This window comes from Diceros bicornis, chromosome 21 (assembly GCF_020826845.1).
Source record: "Diceros bicornis minor isolate mBicDic1 chromosome 21, mDicBic1.mat.cur, whole genome shotgun sequence".
In the NCBI taxonomy this organism is placed as follows: domain Eukaryota; kingdom Metazoa; phylum Chordata; class Mammalia; order Perissodactyla; family Rhinocerotidae; genus Diceros; species Diceros bicornis.
In genome coordinates this window covers 51,685,004-51,699,716 of record NC_080760.1, presented here as the reverse complement: position 1 = coordinate 51,699,716, position 14,713 = coordinate 51,685,004, and the positions used below count along the sequence as shown (strand labels likewise).

Below are 14,713 nucleotides of genomic sequence, written 5' to 3'. Positions count from 1 at the left end.
AGGGATGGACAGGCTTGAGTTATTATTATTTTTTATCCATCTTAGGAGATGGGAAGCCTGGGATAATTGCAAGGTAGGATCTTAAGTAAGGAATGTAGAAGCAACTTTCCCTATTGCTTAGGAACCTGTCCCGTGTTGAGAGGTTCTGGGAATCACAGAGTGTACATATAAGCCCAGATTTTCCTGGCTTTTCTATAAACAATAACAATAATAAAAACTACAAATTATTATTAGTGTTCCTTACTACTATTTTCAACTCTTCATTTTTCAACTTATAATAAATATTGAAAAAGAGATTTGGTTAGGATCATGAAGTTAAAATGTGTGAAATTAAGCTTGCTTTGTTGTCTTTTTTTTTTTTGTGAGAATGATCAGTCCTGAGCTAACATCCAATGCCAATCCTCCTCTTTTTGCCGAGGAAGATTGGCCCTGGGCTAACAGCTGTGCCCATCTTCCTCTACTTTATATGGGATGCCGCCACAGCATGGCTTGACAAGTGATGTGTTGGTGGATGCCCGGGATCTGGGCCTGCGAACCCTGGGCCGCGGAAGTAGAGCATGTGCACTTAACCGCTGCATCACCAGGCCGACCCCACTTTGTCTTCTTTTTAACAAATTCTAATCGACTTCTAATTGTAACTGTGTGCTAATTCTTAGAATAAATCAAGTTGCTTTAAGTGTATTTTTTCGATAAAATCATATGAGAGCATGAAACAACATCTTTCACCTCACGAGTGACTTTTACAGCAGACTCATAAAAGGTAAATCATCTACAAAAGAATGAAAGCTTTCCCAGTTTTCCAGAGACCTGCCTTAAGTCTTTGATACTCAACTCACCCCCCGCGCCCCCCGACCTCCTCCAGTGCCTTTGCTTTAACATCCTTTTCAATTTCTCAGCCTCAATCTTTAAGTGTTGCAACTCTGCCACGTGCACATTTGTGAACAACCTTTTAGGGGATTGATCAGTTTGCTGTGGTTTAACTTCATGAAATTCTACATTTGTCTCAGAATGCATAATTTCACTTAGGAAATTGCTTTGCATTGTATTTGCATAGGTTATTGGGGTTTGTAGCATTTGACAATCAGCAAAAGGAAAAACCAATCAAGACGACAATAGGTTGGGTAGTGGGAAAAGGCATTAGCATTAAGTGACCAGGAACACTTGGGAGGGAACTAATTTTACTTAAAAAGAGTTCCTTCATGAATAATTTCAAATAATAATGACTCTAGCTTCTCTGTGCCACCTAATAGCTGAAGGACTTAGAAAATGAATGCTGGGTTAAAGCCCCATCCCCACCCCACCCTGGTACTTCCAAAGCCCATGACACATCTCCCATACAAAAGAAACCATGTTCTCTTCTCCCTGAAATTTGCTGGAACTTTAGAACTCTATGACAACTGTAGGAAATGGCTCCTGGCTTATTATTCTTGTGCTAGATGATGAATCTGAGATTCAGAAACAATCGTAATCAGCAGCTAGCTTGTCAGTCTCCAACTGATTGATGCTTTCGATTCACTTGGCAGATGTTAATTGAGCTTCTACTTTGTGTCATGCCTTCTACTGTTAATTGCCTTTGGCAAATGGATGCTGAGTCAGCTGCCCATTCAGGTTCAGCAGTCAGTCATGCAAAAGCAACTCAGACCAGAAAATTAACCCTCCTGGTCATTTATGTGTTGATTTTTGAGTGCTTGTTATGTGTCAGACCCTGTCCGAGGTACCAAGGGATATGGATACCAAGCAGACAAGGCTTCTTTCAGAGTTTATTTTCTGGTGCTCAGTTAGCATCTTTCTTCCAGATAAAGCCCTTATCCTGTTCCCAACCTACAGTAGGAAATTTAATTCCAGCTTAGCTGGGTTCCAGAGTCTAGTATGCCAGAAGCTTTTGGCAAAATTATGTAGAAGAATCCAGATTTGGAGTAGAACTGCATTGCTTTGTTAGGTTTGGACTAGAAGTGTAATTTTCCCCTGCAGCAGCCCAGGTGCAGGGAAGTGTGAACCTTAGGCTATTTGTTTAAATATCATCAATATCCCTTTATTTTGTGAATATTTACTGAATCTTTACGTAGTGGAAGAGGTGGAGGCAAATCAGACTGTATCTTGTCCGCAGGATTTTTTTTTTATGAGATGTATATTTTATTTTATTTATTTATTTTTTAGAGTTAAGCAGGGATTCTGCCTGACTTTGTTTTTTTGTTTTTTTTTTTAAATTGCGGTAACATTGGTCAATAACATATAAATTTCAGGTGTACCTCGTAATATTTTGATTTCTGTATAGAATACATCATTTTCACCACCCAAAGACTAATTACAATCCATCACCACACACATGTGCCTAATCATGCCTTTCGCCTTCCTCCCTCCCCCCTTCCCCTCTGGTAACCACCAATCCAATCACTGTCTCTATGTGTTTGTTTGTTATTGTTTTTATCCTCTATTTATGCATGAGATCATATGGTATCTGACTTTATCCCTCTGACTTATTTCCCTTAGCCTAATACTCTCAAGGTCCATCCATGATGTACAAATAGCAAGATTTCATCCTTTTTTATGGCTGAGTAGTACTCCACAGTGTATATATATCGCATCTTCTTTATCCATTCATCCTTTGATGGCCTGTCCCCAGGATTTGTCTTACATGGAGAATAAGACACATCTTCTACAGCTACATCAGATTTCTTTGAGATCTAAGACCATGGTCTGGTCTTTTCTGTATCCCTAAAACTTTACCAGAACTTGGACAACATAGGCGTTCAGTAAATGTATGTGAAACAACTAAATAAAGACTGCTGGAAAGGTATCAATGAAGTACTGTGAGAGCTTGCTTATTTGTTCTCCCATATTTAGTGATTATCTGCAGTGTTCCTGGCTGTGGGCTGGCCAACAGACACACAGAAGACCACTGTCATCAGCACTTATGATAATGGAGAACCCTTTGTGGAGGGCCCTTAGTACGTGGCTGGTACTGGCTAACTCTTTATATGTATTAACTTACTCAATTCCCCCAACAACTCAGGTGAAATAGGTGGCATCTTTTTACCATTTTACAAAGGAACTGAGATGCAGAGGAGTAAAATCACTTGCCTAAGACTACATGTTTTAGTCAGTGGAGAACCAGGACATGGACCCAAGGACACTGGCTCTAAGAGGGTACACTTCTAGCCTAGACCCTCTATTCTATGCTAAACGCATTGTAAGCATTGCATCATTTACTCCTCACCTCCTTATGGTGTAGGCAATATCATTTTCTACCCTTTTACTGATAAGGAAACTGAGGCTTAGAGATCTTATATCACTTGACCCAAGCTAGTAAGAGGCAATGTATTAAATAGTCTAAAGAACCTCTGCCTTTCTCACCCAGCCAGCCCAGCTCCTAATTCATTCATGTATTCAAGAAATAATGATTGAATGCCCACTATGTCCAAGGCACTGTTTTAGTTCCCAATAAAAACAAATAAGTCAATAAACCCAAGGATGTCAGATGGTAGCAAATGCTATGGAGAAAAATAAAGACAGAAAAGGGGTTGTGAGGCAAGGGCTTGCAATTTTGGATCTAATATGCAGATAATGTCACACTGATAAGCTGATACCTGAGGCAAGACAGAGGAGGGGAGGATAAGAGCTCTGACACATGGGATATTAGATTTCAGGCAGAAGGAACAGCATGTGCAACAACCCTGAGGCAGAGCATGTCTGGGGATCACTTTGCACCACTTACTTACCACTGTAGAACTCCTCTTCCATTTATCCATATATACATCTCTTCATCCCCGAGTTCATACAAGCAGTTGCCTTCCTTATGTCCCTGGAAGACAAATCCAATCATTCATTTCTTCCCTTCCATCCTAAATGTTCCCTGATATTAGTGGAAAATGTCCACTCTGAAGTGAGACCATTTACTGTTGTGTTAGGGATGACTGGCTAGTGAATGCTTTGGCCCTTCCTAAAACGTGGCTACTTTCCTCCCAACATTGTGTTCCCAGAGACTAGCCTGACCTGATTGGGAAGGCAGAAACACCTTTGAAGTACTCATGGTTTAGGCAGCCGGGAAGGGGCACGAGATGTAAGATCCGTGCATTGCTTCATGCTAATGATCTCTGTTCAGGTAGACAACAAACTGGCTTTCTGCTTTGTCATCCTTAGGGAGCAGGTGGAATTGCAGGAGCTGCTGGACCACCAGGAATCCAAGGACCACCGGTAAGTGCCTCAATGGACAGGATCTGCCTTCAGTCTGTGTTTAGACCTTCCCAGAACCCCAAGTGTTTGCCAGCCCTGCCCTGTTCCTCCTTACTTTCCATGGCTCACTCATTTTGAGGTTCTATTCACTACTAGTCTTGCAGTGAAACCACAGGAGGGATCACTTTCTAACAAGCCCCAGTTACTGCTTCTCTAAAATAAAGGTTTGGATGAAATTATCTGCCAATCTGTGATTCTAGAATTCAGTTTACAACCAATTCAAACAGGCCCTAGGCTTAGCCCCATCTATCTATTTCTCATCAGTGTGGTTTCTCTTCTGAACAGGCGTGGGTGGAGTGGAAAGGCTTGGAGCTAACCCACCCTGATCCTATGTTATGCACTGGGTGACTTGTCAGGTGGGAGGTAGCCACTGTCATCCAGTTGTTCAAAAGGCAGAGTGAAGTTAAGACAGGGGCAGTCACAGGGGAGGGTCCTGAACCACAACTGATGGAGCTGGCATTTGAACCCAAGGCTTTTTTCTCAAAAACCAGCATTATATTCATTGCATAGGCTGCTAGAACCACTGTGGTTTTAATACCATAAAGCAAAGGTGAACCTCAGTTTAGCAGGCATCATGCTAGCAGCCACCACATGCATATTCCCTTAAAGGAATATACAGTACATGAATATCCCTCATCTCGTCTGACTGCCCTATTTGTTAGAAAGGTCATCAGTTATTATCTCTATTTTGTAAATAAGGAAAGGGGGGGATGAGAGAAGTGAAATGACCAGGTCAGGGTCACACGATGAGGAAAGATCAGAGCCAGGTACAAGTCCTAGTCTACAGGAATCTCAGTGTCATATTCCAAGTCTGGCTAACAACCAGGTCAACCCTGCCTGGGTATTTCTGGATTCTAGTGTCAAGAGGACTTTAGGGATCACCTAGGACCACTTTCTCCTCCTCAGACAAGGATGACAAAGCCCAATGGGGTTAAGTCACTTGTCTAAGGTCATGCAAGAAATTAATATCCAGTTTAGGAGTTAAGTCAATTAGAAAACTCCCAAATCAGTATTCTTTCTACTACTTCACACTGACCCCTGTGTGGGATGGTCGGGGTTGGGTGCTGGAGGGATGTTGAGATTGAAAAATAACAGCCACATGATTCTTTTTATGATCATCATCTGGCCAATCCTTTGGAAGCAGCCTACCCAGAAGTCCCAGGATGAATAAAATGTAAAACATACTGCAGACAGCTTTTTATTGATTCTCAGACAGCAAAAGATTTTCCCGATAAAAACTAATGGACTATTTGCCTGAAGAGAATAAGATGTGAGGCCCAGATGTAAATCATTACATTCCTAAGAATTAAACCGTATAAGACATTGATTCTATGGTGGGACCTTGTGGCAAGTTACGGGGGGGGGTGGGGGGTGGGGGGTGGTGTGTGTGTGTGTGTGTGTGTGTGTGTGTGTGTGTGTGTGTGTGTGCGCTTGACGCTGTCCGTGGTCCTGATATTTCCCTGTAAACAAGCAGCCAGAAAATAGTTTTCTTAGCACCAAACAATGAGTGTTGGTAGTTAAAAATCAGAAACCAAAAAAAAGTTAAATGGGGTGTAGTAAAAAAAAAAATATATATATACATACAAATCTAAAACATTTCCGTTGTATTTTGAATTAAATTATATAAACCGTTTGCCAATCTTTTTGACATAGAATGAAGACCTCACTTTGATTTGGGGTCCCATGAATGTAGTCTCTTGTCATTATTCTTGGAAAAAGAACATCCACCCACGTACTATTGCATTTTTTTAAAAAGTGGTTTGGGAATATAACAACACCTGTGAAGCCATATGAATGTAGAATCCTAGATCGTTAGGAATTTCGCTAATCTTTTATAGCTATCTTGTTTTCTGGCTGTCTATTTAGATAGTGAGTGACTCATCTTTATCAAAAACTTTCAAAGTTCTAACTTAATTTGTGTAAAAAGATCATTCTTTTTCTTTTTCCACCTAAATTTTATTGGGTTATCTAATGAATAATTAAACTGTATAATTTTCCATAACAAATAACAACTGGAGCAAACAGGTTTAGGAACAAGCATACTGACTCCTTGTTGAATCTTCAACTTATCTGATGTAAGTAAGAAAAGATCTAAATAATAAATATTTTAGTCTTGTGGGCCATATGGTCTCTGTTGCAAATATTCAATTCTGCTGTGACAGGGTGAAATCAGCCATAGACAATATGTAAACTAGCAGTGTGGCTGTGTTCTGATAAAATTTTATTTACAAAAATAGGCAGAGGGCCGGAGTTTGCTGACCCCTGTCCTAGATCACTAGTGTTTCCATACTAGAGTCCTTGGAATAATAAACATCCAGGAAGGAAGCTCAGTTATCAATATTTAAAAATCCCTAATGATAATTGAGTATTTGTCCCAAATTGACAAAAAGAATGCACTTGTTAATGTGTTTGTAGGTGTTGTGATATGGGGAGGGGAGAATGTTTTGGTTTTATTGTTGTTATTATTTTGCATTGGTCTAAGTGGCAGTATGTCTAGGCAATCTCAAATATCATGCAACATAAGGTAATAGAGATGCTAGGGGTGCCAAATTGTTATCCATGCAAATGAATAAACATAGCATTCTTTTTTCTTTTAATTAAGAGTAACCTCTCAACATGAATGTAAAGTGTAAATCCTTTTGAGAAAAGATTTTTAACAAACTAATAGAACTTAAAACATTGTCCATTCTTTATCAGTTTCCAAGGGTCTATAAAAAAACATTCTTGATATCTTAACGTTGCATTACTGATGTTTTTTATTTTGTTCAGATAGGGAAATAAAACTCAATTATTGAGTTTTTACTGAATTTAACTAGTGCTTAACAAAAGAAGTGTGTTTTGGGTCCCCTTATTGGACACTTTTTATATGACAATATATAAAATCTGTATAAATCTGAAATAAATATCAAAATATTTTTGCTTTTGTTTTTCTTCCAAGTGGCTAAACTCACCACCCTTAGGAATACCTCATTTTGTGGGGCATGTGGATTAGAATGTAAAACCTGGCATCAGTATCTTCTCATAAAAGAAACACTGGCAGGACATTATAAGATTGTCAGGATCTCTAACTACTCGCGGTAGAGAGGCAGGGTGATAGAAAAGTACTCATCAGGATAGAATTGATGACACTGATTGCCTCATGCTGATATAGAAGTGCTGGTTGACAGTAATGTGTGTCTTTGGTGAATGAAACAGGAAATGGAGGTATTAATTAATGCAATTTGGTAAACACAGTCTTTCAAATCATGAACTCTATTTCATGGGGAAAAGAGATACTAAAAGTGACCATTGCTGGTAAAAAGTTTAGAAATTTCTGGACAAGACGATGATGATAATAAAGGTCCCTGGTCAGCTCTTCAGTTGCGTTGGGTCCTGTATGCCCAACACCCCCAGGTGCTGTGGCCTGTGCTGTATGGCAGGACCCAAGTCTCAGGCAATTTGGGGACAAAGCACAAAGTTGGGTCTGGACGCAGGTCTTGCAGACACCAAAGCCCCAATATCTTCTTCCCGCTAGGCCTTTCAATCTCTAATTTCCTGAGTCTAAGTAACATGGCCAAAATGAGTCCTGATCTGCACACCAACCAGTGTAGTTATATTCTGTTTAGGGCACCTCCCTGCCCTGGGAGGAGGCAAAGCCTGAAAAGCAACAAGGGGGATACAGAAACACTAGTTGTTTCTCACCACAGACTCCTTCCAACCCGGAAGGCAATTCTGTGTGAGACCACTTACTTCCAGAAAAGCCGATCTGAGAGATTTAATGGTGTTTTTATGTCTTGGATCTTTTAGGGGAAAGAAGGTCCTCCTGGCCCCCAAGGCCCATCTGGATTACCTGGAATTCCAGTAAGTGACATTAAAAGAAAATCTAGTTTCTCTACTACAAAAATAAGCAAACAGAAATATATTTCACCATAGTTAAAACAAGGCATGGTCACTAGGGGAATTTTGTGCATTATAGATATGAGAAGAAAAATAATCACTAACCAAAGCCAGCTAAATTTTTGATGGAGTAAATCTTAGTCTCATTCTTCTCTTATGCATATATTTGTTGTTACTTACTTATGTAAATGGAATTTTCATCTCGCTTTCTGCACACATGCACATTTGTGTGTGTGTGTGTATGTATAGCTAAGATAATCAGCATACACACATACATGTTACTGAGCTAGGTCCATTTTGCCCACCACACAATCATGCCAATCACCAAGACAATGAGTTTGCAAAGAGAAAAAATTTAATCATAAGACAGCCAAGCAAGGAGGCAGGAGAATCAATCTCAGATCTGCCTCCCCGAAAATGGGGATCAGGGATATTTATGGGGCAGGGGCCAGGGTGGTGTGAAGCATGGGAGTAGATGATTGGAGATAAGGAGAAGTGAGGTAATTCATGATCTGCGCAAGTTATTCCAGCTTCACGGCTCTTCATAGGATGCATGGTCATAAAATGTCAGCATTTCCATGATCTGAGGGTGGAGTTTTTATCTCCCTGATGTCAAAGGGTCATTTATTGGTCATCTGCACAGGCTCAGTTGATGAGTTGGTGGTCTCAACCACTCTGAACTGGACAAAGACTCGACTCTCAGTTCCTGAAAAACTTGAGCACACCACCCCGTTACCATGGTGACCCAGGCATCAGAGACATTATCTATAGGGTGGGCTTTAGTAATGCATTATCTGACTACTTTTGCAGACAGCTAAGTATAGTTAAAGCAAGTTGGCCCCCGGTTTCGTACATATGTACGTAACTGATAATTAGTTATTTGTGATGATATGAACATTTTCTGTTTTCCACACTGATAGTAAATGCTCCTAAATTTTATATACACTCTATCCAATAAATCACTGTAATATATGTAATGATTCTTCTGCTCTCTCATAAATCTTATAACTATTTTAAAAATCTACAATAGACTGTTTTGCATGCATGGTACTTTTTTAATTTGTATTCGATGATCCCCAAAGTGGGCTTTACTTGTCAGAGTATAATAATATCTAAGGTTCTTGGTACATATTGCAAAATCACTTTCCACAAATGTTGTTCTGGACTTTTAGATTTAATATACTTCTCAGTAGGATCGAGCTCTCCAGTGTGGTAGTAATAAGGCTGGTCCAGGGAGGCCATGTGCTGCCTTCTCCATTGAGAAGGAATCCTTGTGTGGCTCCAGGTCTGACCTGTGCCTGCAGCTGGGGCCTCTACGGGCCACAGTTCCCAAGCCCTGCCCTCCATGGAGCATTCTTTTGTTCCAGCCACACTGGCTTCCTTTTGGTTCCTTGAACACCCTGCATCCTCTCCTCTCCAGGCCACAGCGCCTGTGCACATGCCATTCTGTCTGCCCAGAGTGCCCTCTCCTCACCTCTTTCACTAGTTGATGCCTTTGACCCTCCCACCTCATCCCAGGCATCACTTCCTGGGAGCCTTCTCTGCCCCTAGGCTAGGACAGGCTCTCTTAGTCTTTTTTCTTTTCTTTCTGAGTGCCTATCTCAGCTGGTAACAGAATCTTTATTTGTGTCATGGTTTGATTAGTGACCACTTCCTCCATTATTCATTAATTGATTCACACATTCAACAAACTCTAATTAGGCACCCACTGTTTGCTAGATCTGGGGACATAGAAGCAGGGTGCTTGATAATCATGGGGTTGTGTTTTGGGCTATAGGTTCTAAGAGAGCAGGCTATTTCTTCCCACACACAGTGAGTGCACAGCAAATATTAATTAAGAAATATGTGGATGAATGAATTACTTTCCTAGACCTTTCCTCCTAGAGTGTCTGATAAGTGCTACCATTCATTGAGGAGGCATTTCTCAGGCATCATCGATAGCCCTCGATACAAACCCGTGACCCTGGAGGTCAAGTGACCTGTCCAGGGCACACAGATCTTAAATGATATGCTGGGATGTGAAACCCCTGTTGGTATAAACTGCAACCCTGTAGCCTAGTGTGTCATAGCAGCTAGGAAATACTTATTGATTTAATTCTATCAATGGCAAAGTTAAGGGGAGAAAATCTTGGTTTGGATTTTGTGCTGACCCCTTATCATCCAAGTACTAGAGTACTGGGGAAGAGAGAAACAATCTTAGATGTGATAATGCCATTTTCTTAGTAATATCCCTTCCTCCATCTCTCCTTCCCTCCCTCTCTCCTTCCTTCCTTCCCCACTCCTTTCCTTCCAATGCAGATCCCATCATGTCACTCCATTCTGCTTGTTACTGTCCTCAGACTTCAGCCAAGACTCTGCAGTTACCTCCCTGGCATCTCATGAATGAACCCTGCTTTCTCGTCTGTCTCTGTCTCATTCCTGCCCTCTGAACTCCAACCTCACCCATACCCTTCACTCCTAGCCACTCTAAACTACTTTGCCTTCCTCCAACAAATCATTTCTGGAAAACTCTTTCTCCCCCTCTGCCTGAGCAATAAGAATTAAAATTGCTTTCATGTACATTGTGCTCACCACAAGGTGGGCTCTGTGCAAAGAGCTTTCCATATGTTAATACATGCAGTCCTCACCCTGGCCCCACTCCTCTGCTCATTCTGAGGTCTTGGCTAGACATCATTTTCTCTGGGGAGACGTCCTTGAACCTCCCCAGTGGGGTAGATAGGAATCTGAGCTGTGCTCTGCCTTCATGACCCCTCGCAGCACTCAGGATCTTCAGCCATAAATTCCTGTTGGTTTTCTGTCCACCTTCGCCCACTCCTCCCCAGCACAGTGGCGAGTAGATGCTTCCTAAGCCAGGCTGCATGAAGGGCAGGAGGAGTGAGTGATGCATGAAGAAGCAGCGTGCCCCTGACCTGTGCCAGCATTTGATGTGCCAGACGTATCCAGCCGTGGTCCCAGCTGGTGTTGAGCCTGGGTCTCATCGAGAAACCAAACAAAAAAGGGAAAAACTATTGACACAGAGCTTGATGCATGATGTGATAGATAGATTGGAGCCTGGGGGATGGACACCCAAGCCAAACCAGGAGGGGCGCCTGAGGGAGGTGACCTTGGAGATGAATCTTCAAGGTCGAGTTATCTAGGCAGAGAAAGTTGAGAGGGGTCAGGAAGAAGGTATTTCAGGTAGAAGAAGCAACCTGCAAAAAGACATGGGTATATTTCCTTATACTGATTGGCTATAAGAAATGTTAAATGTTAAGAAGTGCCTTCCACTTCTGCTAGGGCCTGTGAGATGCAATGTGACCTCTGCTAGCATTCATTGAGCAGCAACATTAGCTCCTGTGAAGTAAAATAATAAATCTCCCCATTTATTGAGTGCTACCTCTGCACCATGCACTGTGCAAGAAAGACTCTTTAATATATGAGTTATAACCTTAACTCCTCCTTCTGCAGTGTAGGTGTGAGAATCTCTGTTTATTAAAGGGGAAGAAACAGGCTCTGAGAAGCTAAGGGATTGCTCATCAACGTATAGGCAGCAAGGGGCAGCTTTTCTCTCCTGGATCCCAGATTTTCTTCCCAGATGATTCAATATGCCACATTCAGCCTTCCTCTGCATTTTCCGAACTTGCGCTCCTGCGGCTTCCAGGGACCGAGTGTCTGCCCCAGGAGTCCCTGGGGTCTCCTGCCAGCCTCAGCCTCCAGGCTGAGTCTTGCTCGTCCTCCTGAGCATGTCTCAACCTGTTGCGTTGGCTTTCTTTGCTGTACACTCCGTCCTGCTGCTCCATGCGTGGGGAGAAGTGGTTTCTGGAGTTAAACTCTTAATTGAAAGGAGGGTGAATACAGCCAGGCCTCCGAGCCAGCTCACCTGGTGTATTCTATGTTAACGTGGTTATACCAGGAGCAGCATTCATAAAGAGTTACGGGTGCACGTTGAGCATTGGGACAGCAGCCTGGACGGGCAGTAAACTTAGATTGCTGTCCACAGTGGCTCCCCACCGTTGCCAAGGCCCTGATGTTAAAGACACTGATGAGGAACACTGCACAATTTCATGAGCGCCTGCCGCAGCAGGGGCAGCCACGTGGCTGGTGTTGGTTATCGATGCCTGGCTTGTTGAGCGTTGCAAGTGGAAGCGTCCATTCTGAGCCACCTAGTGACTCTGCCAGGCGGGTTTGTCATCTCTGTTTAGGAGGGGGGCACTGAGGAGCTGAGATTTCAATAACTTGCCCAAGGTAATATGCCTAGCAGGTGCAAGCAGAATTCAAACCTTGCCCAGTTTGACTCAGTTTTCCTTCTGTCTTGTTGCTTGCTTTCCCCAGAACCTGGGTCTGTGTGATGTCATAATCATTGTGCAGAGCTGTCTTTCCCATCTTCAGAGTTATCTGAAGAACAATGACCTCTTAGATGTACATGAGGCTTATAGTGCTGTATCTAGAGCAGGAGGTTGGCTAGTAGGGGGTGGGAATGGCAGGGGCGGGGATCATAGCCTGATTTCATGGAAAGAAATGTGAAATGTTCGTAGCCTTTCTATACCCCAGACAAAATCCTTGCTGTCATTCTCCGAGCCCCTCGTGTGTTCCAGGAGCCGTGCCAGGTGCTCTCCTGCACGTCATTCAGTGTCCTCCTCACCCCCCATTCTATCCAGATACGACGCCCTATCTATTGTCCAAGTTTGACTTCATGAAAATGTCCAGTAGGGGTTTCTTTTGATCAATGGCAATAATAATGATGCTATTGCGATTTATGGCTTTTCCACTATATGCCAGGCACTGCGGATTAGAGATCCAAGCCAGAACCTTGGTGTTGGGGATGAACCAGGAAATCCAACCAATTCTGTGTGTCGAAATGCCCCTTCACTGCGAAGTGTGAATGTAGCTGTGCACTGGGCAAAAAGACAGGCTGAAACCGGTCTGTCCATCCTTCCCTCTTAGCATCTTCAGCCAGATAACCAATTTGAGTTTCTCTTGCAGGGAGAAGAAGGCAAAGAGGGCAGAGATGGGAAACCGGGTCCCCCTGGAGAGCCGGTAAGCAATACTAAATTTCTTATCATTTTATGTGCCAAATTGTTAATTTCTCAACAACTACTGTGTGTCCAGGAGCTACCGTGAACTGGGCACAGTGAGAGTTATTTTCGATGCATTACTTTCTTTCCTTCTCCCAACAACCCTGCAAGGTCAATGCTACTGTCCTCATTTTACAGCTCAGGAAACTGAGTCTCAGGTGAAATGATGGGCCCAAAGTCACAGGATGGGCTGGTGACGGAATCAGAACCTGAGCCTGGGCTCTGTTCTGCATTATTTTTCCTGCCCCATGCAGCTTCAATGTTATTGATATGGGAGGGGAACTGGGGCGGGTGAGCATGGCTGGAGTAGAGATCTGATACCTGAAAAGCGGGTTACACCCACTGAAAACCTGAGCTATACCTGCCAGCTCCAGGGATATGAGTTGGCCCTTTCTTCAGCTTTGGCGTGGAGTCGTTGGTTTTGTTTTTTCTTTGATGACAGCTGCCCGGGACACACAGTGAGATGGCCAGATGCTCAGGAGGACGTCTCTGTGGCCCTAGTAGCTGCTGGTTGGAAAAATTCAGGGATTTCTACGGACCCGTATCTATGACCCCAAAGTTGTCATTGCTTAGATTGGTCAGTTCCTCCTGATTGGGGTCAGGGCTCCATGATGACAATGATTCTTCAGTAATTGGCAGGACTTTTGTCTTCATGAATCCCTTCCACAGCCTCAGGATCGAGGGGAGGGTGGAAGGCGGCATCCGGGGCTTAGAAACCTGTGTTCTCCAAATGCCCACCACTAGGAGCCTGGTTAATGACGGGACGGACTGACCCAGCAGGTGCCAGGCGGGTGTTAGGAAGAGAGGTGACAGTCTCTCGTACTGACATGGGGCTTCGCCAGGATATTTTGTTAAGTAAAAAAGCAAAGGGACAGAGCAATGTGTTTAGCCTGCCCTATTTCGTGTACCAGTGGGTCTACATATATTTTTTCTGTTGTTTACATAAAGGAACTCTGCAAGACTCCCAAAGCACCGATACAAGTAGTTACCACCCAGGGGAGGGAGATCCTGAGCGGAAGGAACATAGGGATGGGAAGGCAAATTTATACTCCATAGTATGTTATTTTATTGTTATCTTTTAAATTTTGGGAGCCATGTGCATGTATTACTTATTGATGAAATTAAATTTAAAATATAATGATCCAATAAAAATATTTTATACCAAAATTGCAACCACAACCAGAGAAGAAGAAACTGGCTTCAGAGTGTCATACCCAATACCCCAATTCTCTTAAAAATGTGCATCATGACAATAAGTATAGTGATCTCATTTGACTATTTTATAAATATGGTATGTAATTTTTGAATAGTCAGCCTTCCAGATTCCTTTTAAAAAAAGAAAGAAGGAAACTGGCTTCAGATGCTGGCTCCACCCCCTACAGGCTCTGTGACCTGGAGTGAGTCAGAACTCATGTCCAAGCTTCACCTTCTTTTCAAATAGAATTAGAATAATAGTATCAACTTGCCAGAATTGCTGCAGAAGCAAATGAGGTGAGACATTTGTTAAACTCATCAGGCTCATCTAACTGTTAATTATTTTAGGAAGTTAC

General features: G+C 42.6%; 1 protein-coding gene across 1 annotated transcript in view; it reads left to right on the top strand.

The window, feature by feature from the left end:
- Positions 1 to 14,713, top strand: part of COL22A1 (collagen type XXII alpha 1 chain) — a 268,070-nt gene that overhangs the window by 220,197 nt on the left and 33,160 nt on the right. The window contains exons 48-50 of the mRNA XM_058564983.1: positions 4,141 to 4,194; positions 8,020 to 8,073; positions 13,072 to 13,125. Coding sequence (XP_058420966.1) covers positions 4,141 to 4,194; positions 8,020 to 8,073; positions 13,072 to 13,125 — 162 coding nt within the window. The remainder of the gene's footprint in view (positions 1 to 4,140; positions 4,195 to 8,019; positions 8,074 to 13,071; positions 13,126 to 14,713) is intronic.